Source organism: Zonotrichia albicollis, chromosome 3 (assembly GCF_047830755.1).
Source record: "Zonotrichia albicollis isolate bZonAlb1 chromosome 3, bZonAlb1.hap1, whole genome shotgun sequence".
Taxonomy (NCBI): domain Eukaryota; kingdom Metazoa; phylum Chordata; class Aves; order Passeriformes; family Passerellidae; genus Zonotrichia; species Zonotrichia albicollis.
This window is the reverse complement of record NC_133821.1, coordinates 96100161-96126306: the sequence shown is the minus strand read 5'-3', so window position 1 is coordinate 96126306 and position 26146 is coordinate 96100161. Positions and strand designations below refer to the sequence as shown.

The 26146-nt window shown below is 36.9% G+C and overlaps 1 protein-coding gene across 6 annotated transcripts in view; it reads right to left on the bottom strand.

Annotated features, from left to right (window-relative positions):
* The window catches only part of ARHGEF10 (Rho guanine nucleotide exchange factor 10), a 124510-nt gene that overhangs the window by 17305 nt on the left and 81059 nt on the right, over positions 1 to 26146 (bottom strand). For 4 of the 6 annotated variants that reach the window (XM_014268530.3, XM_074538176.1, XM_026794780.2 and 1 more), the window contains 8 exons: positions 19491 to 19606; positions 17737 to 17864; positions 17117 to 17217; positions 16092 to 16213; positions 12435 to 12521; positions 10897 to 11120; positions 9670 to 9827; positions 1006 to 1148 (listed from right to left, as the gene is read on the bottom strand). In XM_014268530.3, the coding sequence (XP_014124005.1) occupies positions 1006 to 1148; positions 9670 to 9827; positions 10897 to 11120; positions 12435 to 12521; positions 16092 to 16213; positions 17117 to 17217; positions 17737 to 17864; positions 19491 to 19606 (1079 nt within the window). The remainder of the gene's footprint in view (positions 1 to 1005; positions 1149 to 9669; positions 9828 to 10896; positions 11121 to 12434; positions 12522 to 16091; positions 16214 to 17116; positions 17218 to 17736; positions 17865 to 19490; positions 19607 to 26146) is intronic. The other 2 variants (XM_026794781.2, XM_026794783.2) reach the window with 1 other exon arrangement.

The following is a 26146-nucleotide window of genomic DNA, read 5'->3' as shown; positions in this document are numbered from 1 at the left end:
TCATCCAAAATCTTTCCCTAATCATACCATTCAAACTACCTACAAAACAAGCCCTAAAGAAAAGCAAAGTAGGAGAATATACAATCCAAGCATCTTATTAGACGAAACAAACCTCTCAGAAAACACAGAAAAAGACAGAGGAAATTAGGATGTTAGCTATTCCCTGCAAACCCATGACAGTGACTCACAGAATCAATTGTACCAAACAGACAATTGTTGGGAGAAAACACGACCATCAAAGAAAAAAATGCAGCAACAAAGCACACAAAGAAGGAGGCTGTGAGCTCATCATGACTCCTGTTTGAAAAAACTTCATGGCTGTAAACATCATGCAATTCAGTGACACTCTGTTGTAGGTTGAAGGAGAGGTTGAACTCCTGATGATTCATCAACTCTTAACTTTGGACTACTAAGATATTCTTTTGGTGAAAGCTGTAATTTTGACAGAAATAAGGGCTTAACATTTTCTGGAAAATGTGGTCACAAATGTGTCTTCTCTCATTCTGAAAAAGCTGGCTTTTGTGTGACTATTCATCAGAAACTGCTCTTATTCAAATAAAATTTTTGTAGGCCCCCGAGAAGCAAAACTCTGAAAAAATCTACTATGAAATTATTGCAAGGTAAAAGTAATATCTAACTATATAGAGGCAGTCTCTTAGTTAAACCTTCTTCTGTAATTAACATGAAATGTGCCTATAGGCACCCAGTTCTCTCTGCCTTACCTCAGATTTCATTTTTAAGAAAATCTCTTGCCCCAAATACTCTCTCATTTCCAAGCACCTTATGGAAACCAGTGGGTAAATGGCAGTAAGGTCTGCTGAGTCATCAGCAGAGAACACAACAGCAGAATTACAAACTAAGGGAGTGAGATTTAAAATAACTGAAACCACATTCAATAAAAAGCTTCCTGAATCATGATGCTTCTTAAATATATTTCCATTTTTAAAATTTCACCACTTATACCCTGAAGCACAATAGGTGAGCAATGCTTTCAAAAGCGTTTACCTCTATGGAATGCGTCACAGTGCTGATTATAAAAATTTGTCCACCACATGCAGCCCAAATGGTCTCCTCCATCACAAGCAGACTTCTAACAGGCAGAACACCCAATTTAACTATCTTCTGAGGTTCTGTGTTCCATGTTCCATCTTCAATAAAAAAAGAAGAAAAGTTATACACAACCAAATGGTGACCTTTGCTTTAAAACAGTTCTGAAAAGTCCACTGCTTGAATTTCTGCAAGTTGCCACTTCAAGCTACACTGTGATTTCTGTATGATTACTTTTAGTTTCCAGGGTAAATTTGCAAGGCTAAAACAACATTAAGGAGAAAATCCAAATCTAAGTACTCATATAACTGCCAACAGAGTAAATTTTATCTAGATTAAATGATAATTCAGGAATACCACATTGCTGTTCTGATTCAAGTGCTTTCCTTTCCAGAGGAAATACAGTCAGAAACCCATGGCTGATAAAATTGTCTCCAACCCAAAAGGAGCTCACAGCCAACCTATTTCAAGATGAATCAATTTCTAACTAGGACAGAATCATCCTTCATGTGCAAAGCCATCAGAAAGATTTTTACTGTAGGCTGTAATGAGTGCAGTTCACTCTCTAAGAGCATTTTGATGGAATGGACCATCCTACTACCAAATGCTTCAATTAAGATGGAAATTAAGACCAAAAAAAGGAAGAAATTAAAACTTGGTCTTGTGCCATACCTTCACTTTTCTTACTTTTTCCTCTAATTATAAAACCCACAGTGTTTTCTTTGGACTGCATTTAGCAGATCTAAATTAAATTATGCATGTGTATGTGGCACAATCAGTTATTCAGAGGTTCTGGTAAGAACTGCATGCTTCCACCTACTGCTGTGGTCACTCTCAATTGCCATCTCTTTGAACCAAGGACTAGGAGATTATTTATCCCCAAATTTAAGAACCAGCAACATAGGCTTCTTGAAACAGTTGTTGCTTTCTCTTTTATACCTACAAATTGACATGTTAGTACATCAATAATAATTTTAATGTTTTCATTTTAGTTTATATATTGCAAGTGCTCACTGCATATAGTCTCAAAGATGACATTTCTATACATTATGATTTATTAATAATATAAAAATCTGTTAAAAGTAACTGGGTTTTAAACTGAGACACAATATTTCAAAAAGCACCATTTCTTCACTGAAAAGCCTTCTTCCTGCACAAGCTGCAGAAAAGTTGTTTACTTTTCTGACACTGTTTTCAACTCAGTAACTACTGAAATTTTGATTGATGAGACCAAAGTAAACAGATCTTTAGGCAAGCACGTAAGTACAATTTTTTTCCTTTCCCTCCTGAAAACAAGTGCATCTTCTATTATTTGCTTAGAGAACGGAGGCACAAAATTTCCTGCTTCACCAATCACAGTAGCAACAACAATAATGAAAAGCCTCAGTTCTGGAGTAATTCTCAAAATTTCTGTCATCTGTGAGATACAACCTTCGCTGAGTCATTCTCAGGATGTGGCTCTCTTCTGAAAGCATCTTTGTAGAAGTGACATTTAGTTTCAGGCTGTCAAAATAATCTTCATTATTTTAGTTTGCCTTGAGAAGAGTGCTTCCAGTTATTAGCCTGCAAACTCTCCCAGTAATGTCAGAGTCACTGTGTTCTCTATGACTCATATGTACTATTAGTAATAAACAAACTTTTGGAAAAGTTCCATTCTTTAGCAACCACACTACCCCCAAATTCAATTCTAAACTGGAGGCTGCCCTTACTCTGATTGCTGCAAGCACTGCAGGCAGTGCAGAGCCTTCAGAGAGTGAAGCTGCACACGAGTGTGTCACAATTTTTATTGTGCAAGGGATGCTGACTGCAGAAGTTTAACAAAAATCTGTACATAGCACCATTGCTAGGGATAAACCCAGGATAATTCTGCTACAGTATTCCTATGGATAAGGACTATGAGTTTGGGCAAGGAGCAGACATGCTGAGCAAAAAGCTATCTTTTCTAGTTATATTTTCACACTGAAAAAACCAATAACATAAAATAAAAGTTCACAGAACTTGACAAGTCTTTCTCTTAAATACATTCAAAGCATACATTAATTTGTGTATAAAGCATAGCTGATACTGAAACAACAGGAAAACAAGGATTTTCAGGATCTCAGCTGTGGACTCATTTACATTTTGCTCAAATTAAATTTCAAACATCTAATGTGCTTCTTTTTTTCCTTAAATCTGGACCTTTATGCCCTGAAGTTCCATGTAACTCCTGAGATGACTAAGCATGAAGCCTTATTAATAATTTCCATCAATGTAAGAATTGCTTTCAATACTATCAATGTTATAAATGCCATCTGAGTAATGAATATCTGATTCAACATATAGACCTAAAAACCTCACAAAACCATTTTCTGTTGGTGTGTGTGTTAACACTGTAATTGACAATCCAGTTTAGCAGTTCCATAAGATTGGATACAAAGAAGGTGAGATAGAGGCCTCTTCTCTACCACAATTTCTTGAAAAAAAGCCTAAAATCCCACTTGATGTATCAGCCCAGGAAAGATGCAAAGCTTACCACTCTACCCTATGACCCTAGTCATGTGATAAGGCTATTCTCTGGTGCTTTTTTATTTCCTACTGCAAACACTGATGTCTTCTAGATCAGACAGCATCTGAGACAGAGAGGAGAAAAAAAAGGGAGGAGGGGACATTCTCTGGTCTAGTAATTAGAATAGTATTCAAAGGATGTGTCAGCTGTGTTCCAGGCCCTGCCTCAGTGAATGACTCATTAATTATACAAAGTGGAATGGCACCAGGAGGACAAATTAAGCCCTGTGCATCTCCTTTCATTTTGTGGCGGCCAGGGAAATCTCTTGAGAGTGGAAAGCATGGGTAAAAATCCACTCAAGCAAGGCAAGGGATTAAGCCTGATAATGCAACGTACTTCTGTAAATGCTTTAACCACAGGCTGCTGGCTAAAAGTAAGATCACAACCTCATTTTGCTGACCAAGACTTTTATCATCCATCTCCAAAAGTACTTATCAAGTCTGTGTCTAGCTCACAAGTGGTTTAACACTAACAAAATCACACTTTGAAGAAAACATAATAGTCTTCCTGCCTCTCTCCAGACCTCAGCAGACCCTGTTCAATATCTGCCTGCATAGACTTCATGTTTGACACTGGCTGTTTCATGTTATCTGTCTGACCCAATGTCCATTGCTTCTAAAATCTAACGGAAAAGAAGAATTATCTCTATCTGACTTGTGTAAATACCTGCAAATTCAAGACATGCTTATGTGAGTAGTTTCAACAACTGGCAATATCCAGGTACTTAAAATTAGTCACAGCACTTGCAAATAGATAAGGAATAGTTTCATTTGATGCTATAAAATTCTTTGCTAGTTACTGATTAAAATAGGTTTATTTTTTTTCTGGCAAAAGAGAAAAGAAGCAAGAAATAGAAGCCAAGATAAAACTTTTGCCAACAGAATCTCAAAGCATGTCTCATGAGGATATGAATTGCAGGTACAGCTGCTTCAGGAAAGAGATGTGTCTACAAAATCTGAGAACAGGGTCAAGATAGAAATTAATACAGGAGTTTCTGGAAATTAGATGTCATATATTTGTGCTGTATATAAGATGTCTGATATTTGCATATTAGATAAGTATTTAAAAAAACTGAAGACAGATTTTATACTAATAGATATGTGTTACACCATTGTGTTATGCCACTATTTTTAATACTCTTTGTAACTTATGTTTCTCCAGAAGTTACATGCCATAGTTTATACACCAGTGTTGAACTGTATCTTGAAATGCATATATCAGGCTGTTTAGGTGCATCAAAGTAAGGTCTCTAATTCTCATAAAATATTTCTAAGACTTCAATGAAAAAGGACATTATTTCCAGTAGCGCATTTTGTTATTAGTTTTTTTATTTTTAAATTAATTTTTAAAATTAGTTATCTTCCTATCTGATTAAATTTGAGTGAATAGAAGTAGTTTTAAAACAATGTCCATTTTATAGGAAAAGTTTTAAAACAATGTTTATTTTATCCTTCTGTGGTTTGTTTCCACAAAACCCAGTGAAGGAAATAAAACTACTTTACAATAATTTAGAAGAATAGGCTTCCTATTATTTATTTATAAATATTTTGACTATTTAGTATTTAAAAATTGTAATTAGTTGGTGCACTCAGGTCTTCATATGAGATAACCTTTTAACATACAGTTTATTTCCTCAGAAAGTCTTTTCAAAGTTTGTAGTGGTCTTGCCTCCCTTTATGCTTTCAGTCAAGCTGAACTGAGCAAGCGCTTTTGTTGACAGCTTCCTCTCTTGCTTAGCAGCACCATTGATGCCTTCAACAGAGCTGCCAGCACAGCCCTGGGAACAGCAGGTCTTGGTTCATTAGTGCAGTGGAGCACAAACATTTTTTCCATCACATGGTACATAACCCAGCACTGTGGAGGAGTAAAATGGTACCTGCAGAAGTCAAAAGTTTAGCACATTCCTTATTACTTGAAAATAAGATGAGACACTCAGGCCTGCTCTTCTAAACAATGTGTAACTAGGAATGTCCTACACTGTGCATGCATACTCATTTTTTCTCCCACATGCATCAAATTCTTCAAGCCAAAGAGGTGACAGAGCTCTTCCTACAGTTATAAAGGGGGTGGTGCTGAGGTCCTGGCATGAGATACACAAATAAGAATGAAAGCAATGTCAACACATTTTTGGTGATGAGTATTATGTGACACTGCAAAGACAACAGTATTTTATCTCTGTTTCAGTAGCACTGCTCCTCTCCCTAACAGCTCAATACCACTGTTTATTTTTCACAGCAATACCTCTCACAATGTCTACTTGAAGTGGCAATCACATGCCAGAAATCCACTCTTCAGACAAGCTAGAGCAGTACATGAATGCACTCAAGCTCTGAATTTGACATCAGCATTTTACATTCCACATATTCTTCCTTTCCTCAATTTGTCAGAGGACACAAGGGTCTTACCAAATTCATCAGGGTACCTCACCAGTCAACTACCTTGCTACGCCTTCACTGTTATAACTGTTTTCCTTACTCTTGTATTTCCTTTCAGTTCTTGTCATATTCCTTGATATTAATCCTCTGAAAATGCTCCATTGATTAGTGTCACAAAGCCTCTTTGGACAGGTAAGTAATCAAAATTTCTGACCAACTTCAGAGTTCCCCAAGTTCTTACCAGTGAAGTCTCATCTGTTCTGTGCATGGCCAAAATTGCCTCAGCTATTATTTCACTGAACCAAACTCTTACTGAACTACTGAAATATTGATTCTTCTACTTTCTGCCACAGTAATTCTGAGTTTTTATTTTCTTTTTCTGTTTCTCTCCTGTACTCTTTACAGAACTTTATGAAAAGGAAATGTATATCAATGTCTAGGAGAAAGGAAGCTGGAACTGACTCCAGTATATCAGGAACAATACACCTATATTATATAAAGATTGTGATTTCCCTTTCCTAAGATACTTTTGTGAATGTAAGTCAAACACATGCTGACCTTTTTTGCTATTACATCACTCAGAAAACACATCTGCTGGGCTGTCTGCAATCAGCACAAAGGGGTTTTGTTATGTTTTTTAAACAAAGACAATACAACACTTTTCCCTTAACCTCTTCTAAGCATGTTTTGCATGGAAATATTAACTCAGCCCGAGACAAACACTAAAGGCAGAATTTTTCAGACTGATAACTGTGCAAAAGAGAAATTTTACAATCTGCACCACTCCCCTTCCTATATAGAACAGCATTTAATTCACTAGCTGTCTCACAGTTTCCAAAACAAGTCTTCTCACACACATAAAGGATTAGTGAGGATAATTATCAGGGGTACTGTTTTTACAATTAACATATTAGCTGACTTGCACCCTAGTGTTCTGATATTTTCACAAATCAGCATGTGAGCTCACATTTAAGAGCCAAGTAGGTTTTATGGTATCAGCACCTCAGGACCTGCTTTCAGTTTGTTTTCAAATACATTAAATTATGTATTTTTAAATACTTAAAATACTAAAAAGTACTTAAATACTTTTTACCTCATGTGTGAAAGTATATGGATATAGAGGTCTCTCACTAAAATATGACTACCCTGCAAAAAGGAAGTTGTGCACCTCCTACTTTCCCACTAACATGGCATTTGCTCCTTGGTTTACTGTACAGACTTCTCAGTTTCCATTTTTTACTACTTCAAGACAAGATTTTCTGCAGCCAGAGCACTCTGGATGCTGTTGATCTGACATAGATCTCTAGTGAACAAAGTCAGAAAAAAAGCACTTGCTGTTTGTAAACAAACATAATGGATATTTACATGCACTGACCTCTCTGAGAACAACTGGAGAAATTAGAGCTTTTTGGGTAAATGACACAAATGACACAAATCATGGGTCTCTGACTACACAGAGTAAGGCATCGAGCTTCAGTGACTGAACTGATCCACACAGTTTCTGCCCAGGGAGGAAGTCAAAAGGACCCCAACTCTATCACAGACTGTGAGATAGATTTTCATCCTAGAAGAAAGACTCATTCACGGACTCCTGTAACAAACATTTTTCCTGGGCATCTAACAGTATTTGTACTTCTCAGGCTTCAAATAAAGATGTAATGCAGATATTTCACAATTCAAATATTCCACATTCACTTTAAAATCTTTACTTAATCTCCTTTATGATGACAGACCAAAACCCAAGCTGAAGTGGCTGAAAAGTAACCTCCTCTGCATAAGAGAAGGCACCCCTGATGAATTGCACAAAGCTCCTCAGAGGCTGCATTCCCCCTCCCTCCCATTTCACTGCCTGGATTCCTTTGTTTGGTAAATAGGTCAGTGCTCATAAAAACACCCCTCCAGGGCTGAGTGCCTCACATAACCACAGCAGCCAACAGAAGGAAGATGGATGCTAACATGGCAGCAGCTGAATCACACAACTTCCACGGGGCATGGAGAACTGAAATAAGCCACACTGACCAAGCAGTAAGGAGAGGGATTACAAGATTAAATGACAAGAGTCAGAAAAATATCATCATTTCTCATCTCAAAGTTCCAGTGACCATGACTCTGACAAACTCTATGAACATCTCACTGCCCCAAACCAGTGTCTTCAGAAGAAGACAAGCAGAGTATGCTACGATCCTGATCAATGCAACTACCTCCATTCTCATAACCAGACTCTAATGCCATCTGGTTAACAGCTCTGCCCCACCTCTGACATTCTCTGTAGATATGAAACCCATGAATCCTTTCTTAGCTATACTGCCAAGGATGTCAGTTGTGTTTTTGAAGTGGTCTTTTGTGGAAGAAGTTGAGTGATAGTAATTGCAGCCTTAACACAGCTTAAATACACCAACACCTTTCAGAGAAGATGACAGATTCACTTTAATACCCCTCCCAGGTATGTAGAGAAACTGAAATACCAAAAATATGAATCTAGGATCAAGACCTCATTCCTGTACCTCAAAAGCAAAGTAAAAAAAAACCACCATTCAGTGGTAAAAAAAAAAAATGTTTTAAAGGGAACTGAAATCTAATGCCTGGCTTTGAATCAGAGACAACAGCTCAACAGGAAACCTACTGGGTTGAAGACAACAACTGGACAAAGGAAGTCTCTTTCCCAGCACTTTTTCCCAGATCCTTTGTTGCTTGGGGAAAAAAAAAAAAAAAAAAAAAAAGCATCCTGTACCTTTCCCAAACAAGCTCTTTATATGATCTAACAGTGAGTTTGGTTCCTCAGTTAGGGACTGGCAGGATTTAGTAGCCAAGGTACAGTGGCACACAAATGAAGCTGAACTGTTCACAGGGCTCACCTCTTTAGAGAAGCATGACAACCATCAATACTGCAGCTCACACAAACAAGGCAGGTCTCTGCTGGCTCTGTACCTTGCAAGGTTAGGAGTCTCAGTGCTAACATTTCACTTAAACTAAGGTTTCAAACCTTGAGCAAAGCATCACTGATTTTGAACTGAATCACTATATATATATATATATATATATATATATATATGCAATACTGCGGGGAATTTAGTGAGATGTACTGGAAGCACCCGAACCAGCCCTGGAAAAGACAGCTGTGGTTCAGAAAATTTGCTGGGATTCTCCTTTATTCAAATTATTTTAGCCAATTATTTAGCTAGATACAAAACAACCAACTGTGATGCTAATAGAAAAAGGAGGCCTACATAAAATACATGAACTGCACACATAGGAAAGACTTGTGCCACCTGTACAGTAAAAATGGGGTTGCCATTTTAAATTAGATATACAGAAATCTCTACCAATAGGGGATTTCTGCATTTCATAAACACCAATACTTGATTGTGGAGAGAAATAAGTATTGTGCTGTGTAAAATACTGAGTACTGCTGTTAGCACATAAATTTCTGGACTCTTGCAACACTGAAGACTTCAAGGTCTCAGCTAAGGGGGAAAACCAATTGTCACATGCATGTATGGTAAAAGTGGGAACAGTATCCTACTGTATTTCAAAAAGAGCCAACAAGTCTCTTCAGACGTACTGGAAAGAGCAGTAATCCTAGTTCAGCAGATTTACAAAGAATTTTCAGAAAATACATTAGTGGAAAATTACTTCTGCCAAAATACACTGACATGTCAGTTCCTCAGGATGCCATCAAATCATATCACTATGCAGCATTACCTTCTGCTTTTGTATAGATTGAGACGTTTCCATTTACCAAGCCAGCAAACAAGTACTGAGACCTGTATGTTAAGCTCATAACAGTTGATTTCTCAGGAGTGAAGAAGTGTTGAAGTCGAATTTTCTTTGAGCCTTGGCAACTTTTGTAAATTGAAATGCTATAGAAAGAAGCAAGAAGAAACAGACCTGTGAAATTATGCTTTACATAGTTCTTGCTAGAATATGCAAAAGAGAAGTTTAAAATAAAATATTGGGGGAAAGAGGACTTTTTCCTTCAATTCTTGACACCCCAGAATGTCTGCGTAGACAACTTGCAATTACTTAACATTGACATATGACAACACATTCATATTATCTTGTCTGCAGAAACAGTTATTCAAAAAAGAGACATAACAAAAATTCTGCTCAAAGTACTTATGAGTCTTTCTAAAACTTTAATTAGTTAAAAAACTATTTTTATATATTATGTGGAGAACTAAGGAGAAGAAACGAAAAACTCACTACCAGACATCACTTACACATAAAATTTCCACAATTCCTATTGATTGTTACAATGGGTATGGTAAGAATATTGTCAAATTTAGAATTAAATCACTGACTTCTAGAAACGGCACCTTCCTTGGAAAATTTTGTTCTCCTTCATTTATACTGGTTACAAGTACCTTCAAAAATCACATGTAGTTACACACTTATGGCCTCAGTAACTATAACAAGATCTGTTTGCTAACTGACCTATAAATTAAGAACATGTAGCCTTTTTCTTCAACACAAATCATGGCTCTGTAGGCCGTCAGTTCAAAGACAGCAAAGTAATTCATGTTAATAGTAAACAGCAATTTTTTTTTTTCATGTGACAAATCCTGCACAAATGACAGGGCAGAAGATTAATGGACTCCTCTCTGCCATTCTGAAAATTTTCCAATACCTGAAGATTACCTTGTAATGTTACAAAAGCAGTATTTATATATTTCAGATATGATTAACTAATCTTCTTTCACCAATAAGATGCCCTGCTTTAATTTCAAATACCACACGGTATAATTTTAAATACTGTAGAGTGCATTTTATCCTTGATTTAAGTGGAAAGGATACCTTGAGATCATTGGATAACTCTTGAATACTTTTTTAAAAAGTAAACCTTTTCTTAGAAGTATCTCACACAATTTTGCTATAGAATAGCAAACTTAATCAATAAATCATACACATTACACCAAAACCAAGAATCACCTTCCTTCTTCCATGCCAAGGCAAATAGTAGGCACATTAGAAGTTTTTGCAAGAACATTTTCAGAGTCTGGAGCTTTGTTTTGCTCTTTCAGCTTCTCCTCCTCTGGTATGTAGACCATGCAGAGAATCCGTGATTCCACATTGAAGCACTCAATAACCTTGGGGCCTGAGCTTTGAAATGAGACTATTGCAACCTGGCCCATCTGATTAGTACAGCTGCCAATCTGAAATGAAAAAAAGAAAACTGGAAAAAGGCACAACAGACCATGACTGATATCTGTCTCCAGGAAGATGAACAAGTACAAGAAGGAATGACTGGAATGTTAACTGAAGAGTGCATCTCAAGTTATATGTGCATTAAGACATAAGAGAATAATTCAGCACAAATACAAAATATATCAAAACATTATACATATAAACTTGCCTTCTACACTCACAAAAAAAAATATGTTTTTAAAGCAGGAATAATATTATGGCCTATTCTGATATCTGACTCAAATGTATATACATTACATAATGCAATTACTGTATCTGTGCAACATGTTATTAAAATAACTGGTGCTCTAATTGCCTCAGGTTCTTTTGAAACAGGTAATATAGCTGAGGCCTGTCCTTTGCACAGTAACAGCCCTACAAAGAAATGCTCCATCCCAAAAGAAAGTCTTGTAAACTTGCTGATACAGAAGCCTAAATTTCTCCCTGATCCAGAACTAAGTATCATGAACATATCCATAAACTTGCACATTTTAGGGATCAGAGAGAAGTAAAAAAATCTACCCAAGCACAGTACATGCTTTTGTATAGTAACTCTTTCTGTTTATAGGAAATAAAATAGGAAAGAGAAAGAAAGAACATTTTGTAGCAGCAGAAAGATTTAATTTGTATGTTTTTGTAACTACTGTTTACAAATGCAAAGACAAAAGGAAATTATATGAGTTGCCTTGAAAAAAACCACTAAGAGAAGCTATTTTTAACTTTTAATTTGCAAGGGTTCCCTTAAAATTCCAGTATTGTGTTAAATAGAAAAGCTCCTGAAATCATTAGCTTGCCTTTTTTTTTTTTTTTTCTTTTATGAAGAGCTTCTATCCACCTCATTTATTTCTGCTGGAATATCTGCATGTCTGGGGTCATAGCAATATGCAGAGTAAGTTTTTTCCTATGCACATTTAAACAGATTATTTTTGGCTAAAACAGTACTGAAATACAAAACCAGACAGTAGGACAGCGTAAGCTCATACAGGTTTTAGCAGCAATTGTTACAAATTAGCACATAACTCCCTTCTGAATGTGCTCAGCGCTTTGGAATTCGTTCTGTGCTGCACAAATCACACACACTTAACTGACACCCTACAGAGACCAGCAAGATCACATGGGCAAATTAGCAGCTAACCTTTTAAACAAATAAACAAAGAGAAAAAAACAGCCCAGCATTTCTTTCATACCTACACATTGTCAAAAGTCACAAAAAGCAATGGAAAGAAACAGGAGACAACCACTTTCAGATTTTACTTTGGGTAGAGTGTAAAGATTACACTTACCCAAAGAAAGCCATGTTCCACAGCACAGGAATCTGATTCTGTTTCTCCAGCAAGGTATGGCTCAGGATTATAAGCAGCACATTCAACCTTCAAGGAGAGGAAAAGAGAGCTGTTAGCACATTAGAAAAATATGCCTGTTTCTGTCTATTTTAGTTTGCAATTAACTGAAGCATTTAAGGATATGAAAGAATCTCATAAAACAAGGAGTCAGTTTAGCTCACCCAGCTCCCCTTGGGCAGGGTCAGCTGCACGGATGTTGCTCCTGACACATTCCTTACCTACCCCTACAGACCTCCACAGCCAAAGACTACAAATTCTCTTTTGCTGATCTGCTCAAATGCTTCATAACTTCATGACTTTTGTTAAGTTTTTCATGTCCCCAACCTGACACCATCCCTGATGTAATCATTAGCCTGTTACCTATCATCTCAGACACCAGGTACTTACTTCTCTTTCTCTGCAGTGTCCTTTCACAGGTAAGGCTGATATATATGTCATTACCCTGCCTGAGACATCTCTTCATTAGGCTAAATTAACATTATAATTTAATTACATATAGTTTTTTTTTAACAATTTTTTTATAAATTTTTGTTTTTAAACTTATTATTGTCACTTTTTCAACTGACATCCCTCCAGCAGATATATCAGCCTCATGTGTATATTTGAGAGCACAGAGTCTTCTCACCCAAACACACTATTCTCGGAGAGCAGGTAGCAGTACTACACCATGGTTACTTCTTCAGAAACCTGTTTCTACACATCTCATTCATTACTGCTCTTTTTAACAATATTACATTCCTAACTAATCCTTACCTTGCTGGTCTATTAAAAATTACTTTAACAGACCAACTAAACCACCTCTTCAATCTGGATTTATGAATCTCCTAATGTCTCAGTGAGCATACCATGTGTCTGTCCTGCTGACTGTCATGCTTTTTATTTTCCTTCCCCCACCCCACCCCCCAAATTATTTCTCCAGGTGCCTTGCTCATTCTGAATGGTAATACTATCATTCTTCAGACTTCAACTCCCTTCCAATCTCCTGTCATCACGTTACTGTCAGTATATTAATAAAAATAGTCATGATTTTATCATGCAGGCCATTAAAAAAAAAAAACTGAAAGCAACACCAGACTCAAGGTCTATATTTAAAGTCCATCCCAACTCTGAAGATAAATCAAGCATCTATGATCTGAAAAAAACCCCATTTTTATGACCAATCATGGATTTCTAATTTCCCTAATATCCACTGGAATTTCATAAAGCTTATGTAAACACTTCAAAATATATAAAAGCAATTCTTAACTGTGTGGAGAATAAAAAGGTTTCTAATGAGGTGTCATACTACATTTTTACACTAGATTCTCTAGAATTCAAACTAACATTCTCATCTTGGACATCAATGTCCTTGTGATTATATTGTAGTACTAGCGAAAACTCAGTCAGTATTAACTTAGAGTACTCAGTGAGTATTAACTCTCCATAGCCTAGCAACATCACCTCCAAACAGTGAACAATTAAAAGAAAACAAAAAACAAAACAAAAAAAAATCTAAACAAAATCGAAATGAAACAAAAAAACCCCCACCAACCAACAAAAAAAAAACTCAACAAAACCAAAACAACACCACAAAACAAAGTGGCAAAAGTTAAGAGTTCTAAATTCCAAGTTTACTTAATTTTCCAAAGTGTAAAGAATTTTACAGTCTCCTTGAAGTCAGCAGGCATTACTAAGTGATTTGCCTTAGTAGAAAAACATTATTTATTCAGCAAAGCAATTCACTATATACAGATAAAAATTTGAAATCAATAGATGAAAAAAAGAGAAAGAAAAAAGAGCTTCCATGCCTGTCTTAGCATGTCTCATTTAACACATGCTGAAGCTATCTACTTCTAGTGATTTACAGTAGCTGTGGCAATGAAATAAATCACTAGTGAAAAATAAGACAGTCTGCATGTTGGATATTTCCCAGGCTCATTGTTACACCTTGTGTCACTTTGCATCTTAGTCAAAAGTGATGTTTTTTCCACAGTTAAACCCTGGTAGTTTAGCTCTCAGTCTTGACAGAAGCCCGGGATATAAACGTGCTCAGATGTCTCCCTACACCAGTGGGCAGCCTGAGCAGCACACAGGGAGCCAGCAAACAGGATTAGCCCAGCAAAGCTCCTCTTCCCAGCCTCAGCTGGGGCTGGAGAGCCAAACTGCAGCTGAGGCTCCAGTAATACTTAAGTCATATTTTCTAGTATCATCAAGGATTTGGGACAACCAGGAATGATACCTGGGCTCACACCCACATTACTTTAGGAGCTGCAAAACTGGCAAAGTTAGCCCAGGGCTGAGGCCAATATTGTCACACACTCTGCTCTCCTGAGGTGACCAAGGCAAAAACTCAGCCAACTGTAAAGGTGACAAACTTCCCTTTCCTTTCAAAATAAGAAGACTCTGTTCTAACTTGATTACAGTAGTTGAGCCTGGGCCTTCACTGATTCTGGCAAACATTTTCAGGACTTACAAATGGCTGGGCTCTAACGAAATACATACACGATTTAAGTTTCTGAAAAAATTTCGAAATAGCAGGTTATTTCATCAGTGATGATTTTATAAAGTAAACCTCAGAAAAAGCTGTTTAATAAGACAAGCATGACTGGTTGTATGGGAAATCAGAGAGTTTCAGTAAAGTTTAGCTGCTCTGAAAGCCAATATCAGAGGAATAGACTGTCTTAGCACCATTACACATTCCTACTGCATTTTGAACCACCAATTATTTTCCCCCAATATCCAATTTGTACACTCACATGCGAAGTGAAGCTGTCAGCTGAGCTTCTCTCCTGTGTAGGCTGTTCTAGCAGTGAGGGCCTGCAGACTCACCTCTTAAGGCAGCACCAATGGCATTAACTTAACTTTGGTATTCTATTCATACATGCACAATTTCATTTCCATTACTCTTTTTGCACAAGACTTACTGACTGCTGGTCAATAAGAAATCCTATTGGTACACTGGAAAAACAGCATCCAGCACTCTTCCCTTTCATCTATTGGTTTTGTATTGTACTTATTTTCATCATCAGAGACAGTGGTCAATAAGGCTTCAAACGGACACACTGCTTTAGGAAATGAACCATTAAGATAATGTCTGTATCACTGTTCACAATATGACATTTTACATAAAATTTCATGAAACATAATTTAAAAAAAATATTTTTTTAAATATTGTTCTCTGTGCACTGATGAAAATCAGAAATTTGAGGAGGATTTAGCATAGTTACATCAGGAAATGACAGCTTTCATGGAGATCAGATTCCTGCTCTTTGTAAGCTTTAGGTCACTTCTAAGCCCCAAACATACACTTGGAAATCTCAAGATGAACTAAAAATGCCCAACAGTTCTGTTTACACTGAGTTATTCACTTACATATGAAAGTGAATGTCATACTATGTAAAAAAACAAACATTATTTTCCTTAGTGCCTCAAAGATTGCAGTATTTTGCATTCTTGTGACTCTTCTGGACCTTTAATTGCTAATGGCCTTAAACCAAGGTAGCTGCTCAAGAAAAGTAACAGATGTGAACTAATAGATGTATTTACAATATAGTATTCTTGAGAAATTATATCACACAAGAAAACCTAATTGCAATCTCATATCAAAATCCAATTCACCTTAAACTCCTGTTGCTTGGCCATCATCACTGGCATGTGTCTAACAAGGAGAGGATGTTTTTCCTTTTTGATTTGATTCCCATCATCTTCTATGCAGAACCAACCTAACAGGTTATCCTCTGCTGTAATGGAAAGAAAAAACAATAAACACTCCACAATCCTTTCACTGAATAATCACTTTCACCTTTTCACAGAAACAGAAAAGGATTCTGTCAGGATGAATCAATACAAATCAGGCTGTTCTTATGAACAACATAGAACTGTGAGCGAAAATTCCATTGAATTGATTACATACATACTGGTAATATAAAAAAAGAACATCTTACATTAGCAAAATGTTAAGGGTAGTCTCTTAATGATCTTGTAAATTGAGTACTGAAAGAGGAAAACACACATCAAACCTCTCCTCAAGACTCTAAGAAATCTGTTTGTTGAACAGCATTTCTCTGCCTGTTTAAGAAACATCACTACCAGCTGCCAGTTATCATAATTATCAGGATCCTTGTCCTGGAGTGATGGAAACATCCATTCCCTCTTCTTTTTTGTTATTTTGCTTGTCTTCCACGAGACATCAAAAAAGCACTTTATTTTGACTATGTGCTGGTGAAACTTGCTTTCAAGCAAGTTAATGTTTCTCAACTTAAGCATTGAAAAGTCCAAGTATCTTTGGAAACCTAACCCTTTGTGCAAACACAGGAGATTAATAACATCAAAGGACAGCATATTTTTATTGCTCTAACTTAGAGACTATTTGTGTTGATTTAGATGCAACAATTGAGAATGAATACCAGACTTCATTAAAATACTGTTGAAAATATATTTCTCCATAATGAGTGCTCTGTTTTATCTATTTTATTACTTTGTAGTGATACACAATCACTACTATTTACTGTATTGCAATTTTAAGCATCTACAGTTTTCACCAAAAAAAGGAAAATCATTCTCCAAAAAAAAAAGTATACACATTACACTGTACATTGATAGCTATTTTAACTTGTTAGGAAATTTGAGTAACTAGGAATTACCAAGGGCCAGTTTAGCCATTTGTAAATTGTTGATCCAAGACTGTTTGATGGCAGGGGTAAATGTATTGAACACAGCTGTAAAGAAAGTTGGCCGCCCAGACCTGCAGTGCAGAAAAAAAAAAAAAGCCACCTATAAATGCATTGGGTATGAATACAGCCATGGGTAAGAATGCTGAGCAAGATGAAATTTCATTATTTTCCAATACTTAGACAAAGACTCAGCTCTGATTGTAGTGTGCAGGCTATGATATGCCAGATGCTTTACATGAAATGTTCTGAGAGGAACTGGAGAAGGAATACAACAGTGACTGCGCCCTATTAGCTGTCACTGCCACAGTTCCCCTCTTGCTTCTTGCATCCAGAACTCTGGGCTGAGGAACAGGAGAAAGGATACAGTGCTGCTCTGGAACATTAAAGCTGGTCTTGGGAACAGGAGAAAGGGTACAGTGCTGCTCTGGAACATTAAAGCTGCCAGCATTATGGCATAAGAGCAAAATTCAGGGGCTTACTATGGAGACAGAGGGGAGGGAAGAGCTACAGATTCCCAAATCCTCACTTGTACATCTATACCTAATACATAAACCAATTTAGGAAGTTTTGTAATCAAGATTTCTACTGACTTGTCCTGTTTTCCTGGGAGTTGCAGCTGAATTCTACAGCGATCTGCTGCTCTGATTTCATCTTCTTTTTTCAAAATCAGTTTTTGTAAACCTGAGGTCCAGTCATGGGCTACAGATTGGTTTAAGTTCTGAAAAATTAAAAAAACTAAAATTCAACACCAGCCTACCTGCCTGTTGCAATCAGCATAATAAGGTGATTCCTGCATTTAACAAACAATGACTCATGCCTTCAATTAGACCACATTTCCATTATGGATAATTTAGCCATAATTGTAAACACAGTTCAGAAATATCTGTAAAATATTTTCTAATGTAATTCATCTGAACATTTAATCTCATGTTGCTCAGTTAAGTGATGCACAAATGACATTCCCAAGTATTTGTCAAATTCAAACATGTGAATTTGTATCAGGTGTATGCAGAAGCCTTTTACTTTATTCCAGCATCATGAATTCTGCTATTAAAGAAAATATTTTGAAAACATCTACAAATCATGTAGAAAATATGCTTTTGTTCAAATCTTTGAGTCAAAATGTTTAGAGAGTCATCATGAAAGATGCGTGGTCTAAATCTGTTTAAGATGCTGAAGCAATAACTACAAGGTGAGTGTTCTGTTGCAGAGAGTAAAAGCTCACCTAAATGTACAAAGCATCAAGACTAACAAGTACACAGAAGTACCCACAGACCACACTTTCCACCATCAGAATTCTATGACAACTTAAGTGTTTTTCAAATATCAAGAAGCCGACTTCATTCCTCAACTAAATTCCTGTAATGATCTTACACATATCTACCCTGAAACAATGACTGATTTTTAAGTTTTCAAAGTGTTGTTGCCTCTGACTGTCAGTGCAGTGCAGGCAGAAAGGTTTTTTTGTATGGTGATGGGTGAATGTCTTATGGTATATCTGTGCTATACATATTCCCAATTATGCAGATGAAATTCACTTTCTAATACTTGTGAAGCTTTTTCCAAGAACACTCTTTCCATAAATTTCATTCAGAGTACATATTTTCACCAAATGCTGTTTTATTTAATGCCTTTACTCTGAAGCCAAGATATGTCAAGTGAAACTCAGCTTTCATATATTCATACATATACACACATTTGCAACCTGTGGTGGCAGGTAGGAGTTAAAAACTACATGTAACTACATATAAAATGTATAAAAAACCAAGCAAAAAAGTAATTGTTTGAAGTCTCAAGGCTTCATGTGGTGTTAAGTCCTACATTTGTTTGCCGGAATATAAGCTAAATCAAAGGGATGTGAACAAAGTTAAAGCAAAATAGTTTCAAAATTCTTCTGAAAATCCTTTTATATTTTTGTAATTTATACTCAGCTTTAAGTACAGTTTCCCCCCAAAAGCCAGGATTATGAGCTTGGATGGGGATCAAGAGCTTCCTCAAACAACCATCCTCCTACTACCATGTCTAACTGCCAGAATCCAATTTCTTAACATCAAAATGTAATTCTGTTTCCAAGTAAGGTTATCAGCTACTCAACAAATGCAGACACTTGTAGTATCCACCTACACTTAAAAACAATAAAGAAAAGCAAGATTAGGAGGACAGCTGTAATCTATTTATAACACTTAACAGTCAACAGTAAATGCTGTTAACTAGAGGTAATACTAGATGTAAAAATTATTCCAGTTTTGCAGAGAGAACTAAAGAATGCACAAACCCCAGGGAGAGGCAATTATACAACTTTACAAGAACAGACTCGAAAAATAAATCCAGCTTTGTTTATTACCTGATAGTTTCCTTTAAGGCTGCTTATTAATTGGCTAATTTGACCAAGTACATTCAAGTCATGTAAAAGGTTCTGCAGATCATGGTACAGTTGCCCTGGTCCCATATAGAGCTTGTCTGAAATAAATAAAACCATAAGGTTATACATAACAAAAATATGCAATTTTCAGCTAAATGAGGAAAGTATCACAAAGACAATATAAACATATATTACATCTTAAAATCAGAGTGTTTTATTTCTTTGCACGTACAGGCATTCCCATTTGCATTTCCTTTTGGATCATCTTACTTCCTTTTAAGCTACAAATAAGATTCAAGTTGTTCATCTAGTATGATGGAGAGCACTATCTGCAGTTTTAATATCCCACACTAGAATTGTAACAAATATCAAAGCTTTACTGGTCCCAAAATCTCCTGCTGCCATGGAAGTTTTGTTTAGCACCAAACATCAGACTTGCTGTAACACATTAATGCAAGCATCTTTCCTGGAGGTTGTTTTTGGTTACATGACAAGCAAAAACATTTATCTGTAGCTTTTGCTATGACGGTTTAAAACTAAAAATTTGCTTTATTGGTCATGAGACAGGTCTGGGTCATATATCTATAGCCTAACTCTAACACAAGCCTGCAATTTCACTGAACCACTTGAAATTTTACTGTGATCATGCTTAAATCAATAAAGGATCTGTTCTAAAATCAGCAGCAAATCTGAATAGCAGCAGAAATATTTTATGCTAACAATCAACAAGTATAAGGGAACAGTAACTCAGAAAAACACACTGTTTACTAGGATAAGGTGTCCATTTAAATGCACAAAGCTTACAAACACCTGATAATATACTCTGACTACCACGATGCTAGGAGCAGAATGGTTATGTAATTCCTTTGGAAACAACACTCACAGTCCCATTAAAAAACCCACCCTGACTCATACAGAGTCAGCATGTTTCCCTTGGGCTGAATGACAAGAACAGAACTGGATTATCTTGCCAGGAAACTCCTGCAGATTCTTTAGCTCATACAGTGTAGTATCCAAACTGTGGATCCTTCATCCTCGGCAGAGCTTTGGAAGCCAATCTGTGGGCAGCAAAGGCCCCTGGATCAGAAGGATTCACTGAGTGCCACAGTGCTGCTGCTGGCTCTGCAGACCGCTGAGGAGCACGGGCACGAGCTGTGCCACCTGCCCTGGCTGCAGGGCAGAGGGTGCTGGGCACAGCCCAGGTGCCACACACACTGCTGGCACCTCTGCTCCCCCAGCCTGCTGCAGGGCCAGGGTACACAACACAAACCAAACACAAAGCTGTCCAAATAGCCTGAATTGGAATAAATATTAAAAATAACATGCATGAAATGGTTCTACTTAAATCATTAGTATATTTTTAGTTAGGTATGAAAATAACTATTTTCTAAAGATATTTTCCTGTTTGGATGCTTCATACAGATAGAGGCCATCACAATGTTTTTCTTTAATGCAATCCATTATAATAAGCTGGAAGTCTGAGTTAAACCCAGAGAAGCATAAAATTTCAAGACTCAAAGAAAATATTAATGACTACTTTATTTAGTTCTTCATTTGACTGCAGGAAAGTGCAACAAAGAACTAAAATATTACACATTCACATAAAATTCCAAATTATTATCTGGCCCTTAAATCTTCTGGTAAATTAGATCAATAAAATTATTTCTGTGCATTGCACTTGAGCACCAGACAGGGAATGACTGCCCTTTACTACTGTTTACCCATCCAGATAATAGATGTGATTATCATCCTCTTCTTTGCCTCCTCTGAATGCTAATTAAAAGCACAATCTAGTCTTTCTTACCCTGAAAACCAAATTAGTCCATAAGAAAAGATAATTACATTTACTGTACACCATGAAAAGAAACAACTCCAAAGTAGAGGTAAGAAAAAGAATTTTGAAATTATGGTCAGTTAAGTATGTTTGCAGTTTAAAAAAAAAATTAACTTCTCTTGAACTGCAGACTCCATACTTTCATTAAGCTGCATTGTCACTTTCTTCAACCCAAATACTTGAAAAATCTCTCTTCTGTCCTTGTTTCTACCTTCTGATAGCTTCCACCTTCTTTCTTGCTAACATCCACAGTAATTGTAAGTTGTTAAGTACTAGGAATTACTAGTTCCTAGATGCATCAAATTGTTCATTGTTATGGGGCTACTTGCAAAGAAAGGTGCAGATCAGTAATAACAGGAAATCTGTTGAAATCTAGCTAAAAGCCATGACAATGTGTCTGGCACTGTAAACAAAACAAATTATTTCATTCTTGCTCCAAATTTCTCTAATGAAAAGATAATTTCTGTAAAAAAGAATTCACACTGAACAGAAATAATTGTTTCATTAGTTGAATTTTTGGCACAAGTCCAGTCACCTGTCATTTACAAACTCCACTACTGACCAAACCAAACATGGTGTGAAAAAATTACTTCAAATCTTTTTAAAATTTAGCTTTGTGGGCTTGAACCAAGAGAAAAATTAGAACAATCAGGCTGTGAAAAGCTAAGTCTGTGAGGCTCTGCTTGTACAGGACATATATTTTCACCCAAGCAAATTACATTATTCTTAAATTATAAAAGCCAGGGTCACTCTTTGTAGCTTGACAAAGACAACAGACATTTTGTTTATTACTGTTTAGAGAACAGACATTAATGCAACATATAACAAGCAGCATCCAGGCAAGCCCCAGATGCTGCAGGCCTTTATGCCATAGTGTTCAAGTGTGGCCATAAAGCTTTAAGTGCCTACACAGATGGGCTTGCTCTGGGCAGTACATATATATCCACTATGCCTGATAATCCTTTTCTTGAAGCTTCAAATAATCTTACAAATATCTTTCTTCCAGCCTTGAAATAAGGCATAAATCTTGAATTTCATTCAATAATTGTCACCTGAGTCTCTTTTGTTTGCATCATGCATATTTTATAAGCTATTAATAAGTAAAGATAAAAAGGATGCAATATGAATGTCAAAGCAAATAAACTAACCTGGCATCTGAAAGGCTGTCACACAGAAAAACCAAACAAAAGTAATTTTAGGCTCATTCATTAAAAGATCACATTCTTAGTACAGGAAAGGAAGCACAAAATCAAAACAGTAAATAATTAATGAGAGTCTGCTTCCATCCTCTGATGTTCTAGAAAAGAGAAACAGCCAAGTTATGAAGAAATTTTAATACCCAATGATTATATCAGTAGGCACCACTAATATCAGACTTTCACTGAGGTCCCTAATGGGCAAAACTGGCATAGAAAAATAAGGCTTCAGAAATCAACAATGATGTAGATTCATTAGAAGCAAGTTCTCTAAAAAGCAATCACTTGGATTGTGTCTGGATAGTAGTTGCAAGTTATAGCAACTTTATCTGAACTGGATAAAGGGTTGCTCACAATGCCCTTTAAAATAGAACTGGCTTCTCAGTGGTTAACCAAACACTGACTACCAGCTGATCCTGAGAATTGTCTGATGGAGGGTTTTTCTTGAGGTGGGGGAAAACACTACTCTGTTCATCAGATGTTTCTCAGTTCACAGCCACAGACTGGCTGCTTCAGCCCACACATGTTCCCTGACCATTCAATTGCTGGCTGTTTTGGGGTGGGTGTTCACTCCTCCTTTTATCCATAGAGAGTGCACTGAAAAGCTCTTGGCTTCACTCCAAAACAGATACATGGTCGGTTTTTTTGTACTGTGAAATGTTTCACAAATGATAAAGACATTTCCTTCTCTTTCCAAGCTACTCTTGTTAATTATCAAACTCTAAAACAACTTATTTTTCCTATGGGAAAAAAGCCCTTCATGGTTTTAGAGAAGGATCTCCCGAGCTCTACACATCCTATGTGCTACAGAGTGTGCCTGGGCAGGAGAGAAGGCAGCATGCTGTAACCAATAACCACATATGTGGCTTCAAAGGCAACGTTTTTGCATTCCACCTACAGATCAAGGGTGAAATCTTGGCCACATGTAATCTAGCAAGAATCTTTTTCACCAACTCCTTTGTTGCTAAGATTTAACCAGAGGAATTTGTGCCTCCCTGCAACAGGCAAGTTTACTGCCAACAACCAGTAATTCTTGCAAGATACCCAATTCCTTGCTCAGCATTACAATGAAATACACTCAAGGTTAAAAAAGAAAACGAAACCACAAATTGGTTTAGAGGGAAGAAAGGAGGTTAAAGTTTAAATTGATTGTGCTGCTATGTAAAACTGGGCAGCAGATTTGCTTTTTATAACAATTTCTTCTTAGGTCAAGATACATTTGAGTATAATACCAAACATTTATTTTACCTGCTTTTTTCCCAGTATTACTATCAGCACCACAGCTTCAAATTCATCAATTTTGCCTGATATGAAGCAATTTTTATAACTGAAAAAGGAGCAATTTTGGGTAATTTATATCCAGGCATTTTCAAAGCCTGCAGGAAACTCCCTGGGTGTGGTTAAAGTCAGTTTAACTTGGTTCAGGCAAAAGTGGAATTGGGAAGGTTGTGAATAAATACACACATGCTAGAGAAATGTCTGTGTGGTAGTGCCTGGGCAGAGAGGAGGATTCCCACCTCTGGCAGAGGGCTGCATTGCTGCGGAGCAGCCACAGCTCTCTCCCTGCACAACAGCAGCTGCCTGAATAGGTGCTGGCACAGCAGCTGCTCCCTCGGGATTGTCGTCCATCCGCTTCCCCTAAATTTTCAGTTTCCATGGCCACTTCAAGCATATTGGTTATCACAGTCCTGAGCTGCTCACACCCTATCCTTCCTTTCTAAGAACTGCAAAGGGACACATTTATTTTCTATGATGATTTGTTACCTGTAAACATTTTCTACAAGCTCTTACTGCGTGCAACACTGTGTGTTCTGATTCCCATTTGTGAATTAGTATTTTATCACAGATTTACGCTACTAAAGACAGAGTAGATGCAATCACCCACAATTTGAACATCTATTGCTGGACAAGCAAACACAATAGCTCAGCTGGTCTCATCCTATACTAAACTCCTGTTTACTCCCAATTAGAAGGATTTTCTTCAAGTAATTAGATATAGATATAGATATATGTAAAAATCCAAATGTCGTACAAAGAAAATAAAAGCATCAGTCAAAATACTTTCAGTATTGCAACAAAATACTGTTAATAGACAGACTGATGGGTGTCTCTTTTACTCAAAGTAACTAATACAGACAACATCTGCCTTGAGTATAATCATTGTAATGACCTTTTCTCCACATAGTTCAGAACCACAATACATCAATACAAATTGCTTTTGGAAAAGCTATATTGAAATGAAGTGAAAGCCACTGCATCATGAAAATTCAAGGTCCTTATGGAGATTCCTTAGCTTCTGAGACACATAGCCCTGAAGTCAGGCTAGTGTTGCACAGAATGGAAGATCATGAATGCTCAAATGCAAAAACCACAACTGAATTTGAGAAAGGTTTTTTTCCTGACTACAGTTTCAGTGTTACTGAGGGGTAACACAAAATTAATGATAAGCTTGAAGAACATGCCAGATTTGAAGACCACTCTGAAAGGCTGGTATATCCCAAATTTGACTTGCCATTTGCAATCTGGCCTTCGAGGCTGAGCACATTTGTATTGCTTCCTCCCACTGAGCCATCTGTGTGCATCTAGGCAGCACACTGAAACGTCAAATATTATGAAAGGAAGAGATTTGGGAAAGTTTCAATCCTCATATAGAGCATACAAATCACCTGGGATGGGGGAAGAAGTTACATACGTGGGAGGTAACTTTAAAAGCTACTGTGTCTGAGGAAGGCATATCAAACTAGTACTTGTATAGGATTACATATTTGGAGCAAATAATAAAAAAACAGGCCCTTACACAACATTTCAACTATATTTAAACCTGAGAAGCGTGCAGTCTTCAGGAAAGCAAAGTATCATGATACTAGATGAATTCTTGATCAGTTCATAATAACCCAGACAGATATCATGAGACCATTAACCTATTTATGTTAAAGTATGCTGATGCAGCAGTAATACATTTAAAACCATTTAAGTGTAGACAGAACTGTTCAATTCTTTAAATTTGGCTTTGATTGTCCTAGAAAAGTTATGTTGATTTCTTTTTCCTGAAGTAATAATAAGCAGACAGCATCCTCTCTGGAGTTCTGCAGTTTATTGCAGCCCTGAGACATGTGAAGAGTCTCTGTTTTGGCCCGCACGTTTGAAGAATGAGTTGAAGTTCTTCATTTCTCGGTCTAAGAGTTGTTTATTGTATCTTATCTATAAAAGTTTTTCTCCTGTCCAGCCGAGGTCTGCTCAGCAGGACACACAGAGGCACTCTGACCGCCCCCGGGGCACTGTTATCTCTTACAAACTACGGATAACATGTTTACAATACCTATCACCTATGTTAGACAGTGAACTTCTATTCTAAACCAATCCCAAAGTGCCAACATCACAGCAGAAGATGGAGGTAGAGAAGAAGAAGAAGAAAGGCTAGACACGCCCAAGTCCCTCCATCTTGTCCCCAAAACCTCTATTCTAAAAATCCCAAAATCTACTTTTTCACCTAATGATAATTTTATTATTACACTGCTTAAACTTCTGTGGCTTTCAAGTCTTCATACAAAGCTGGCAATTTACTCCATGGGTCATAATCAAACCCACAGGAGTTCTGGGCTGTGTGC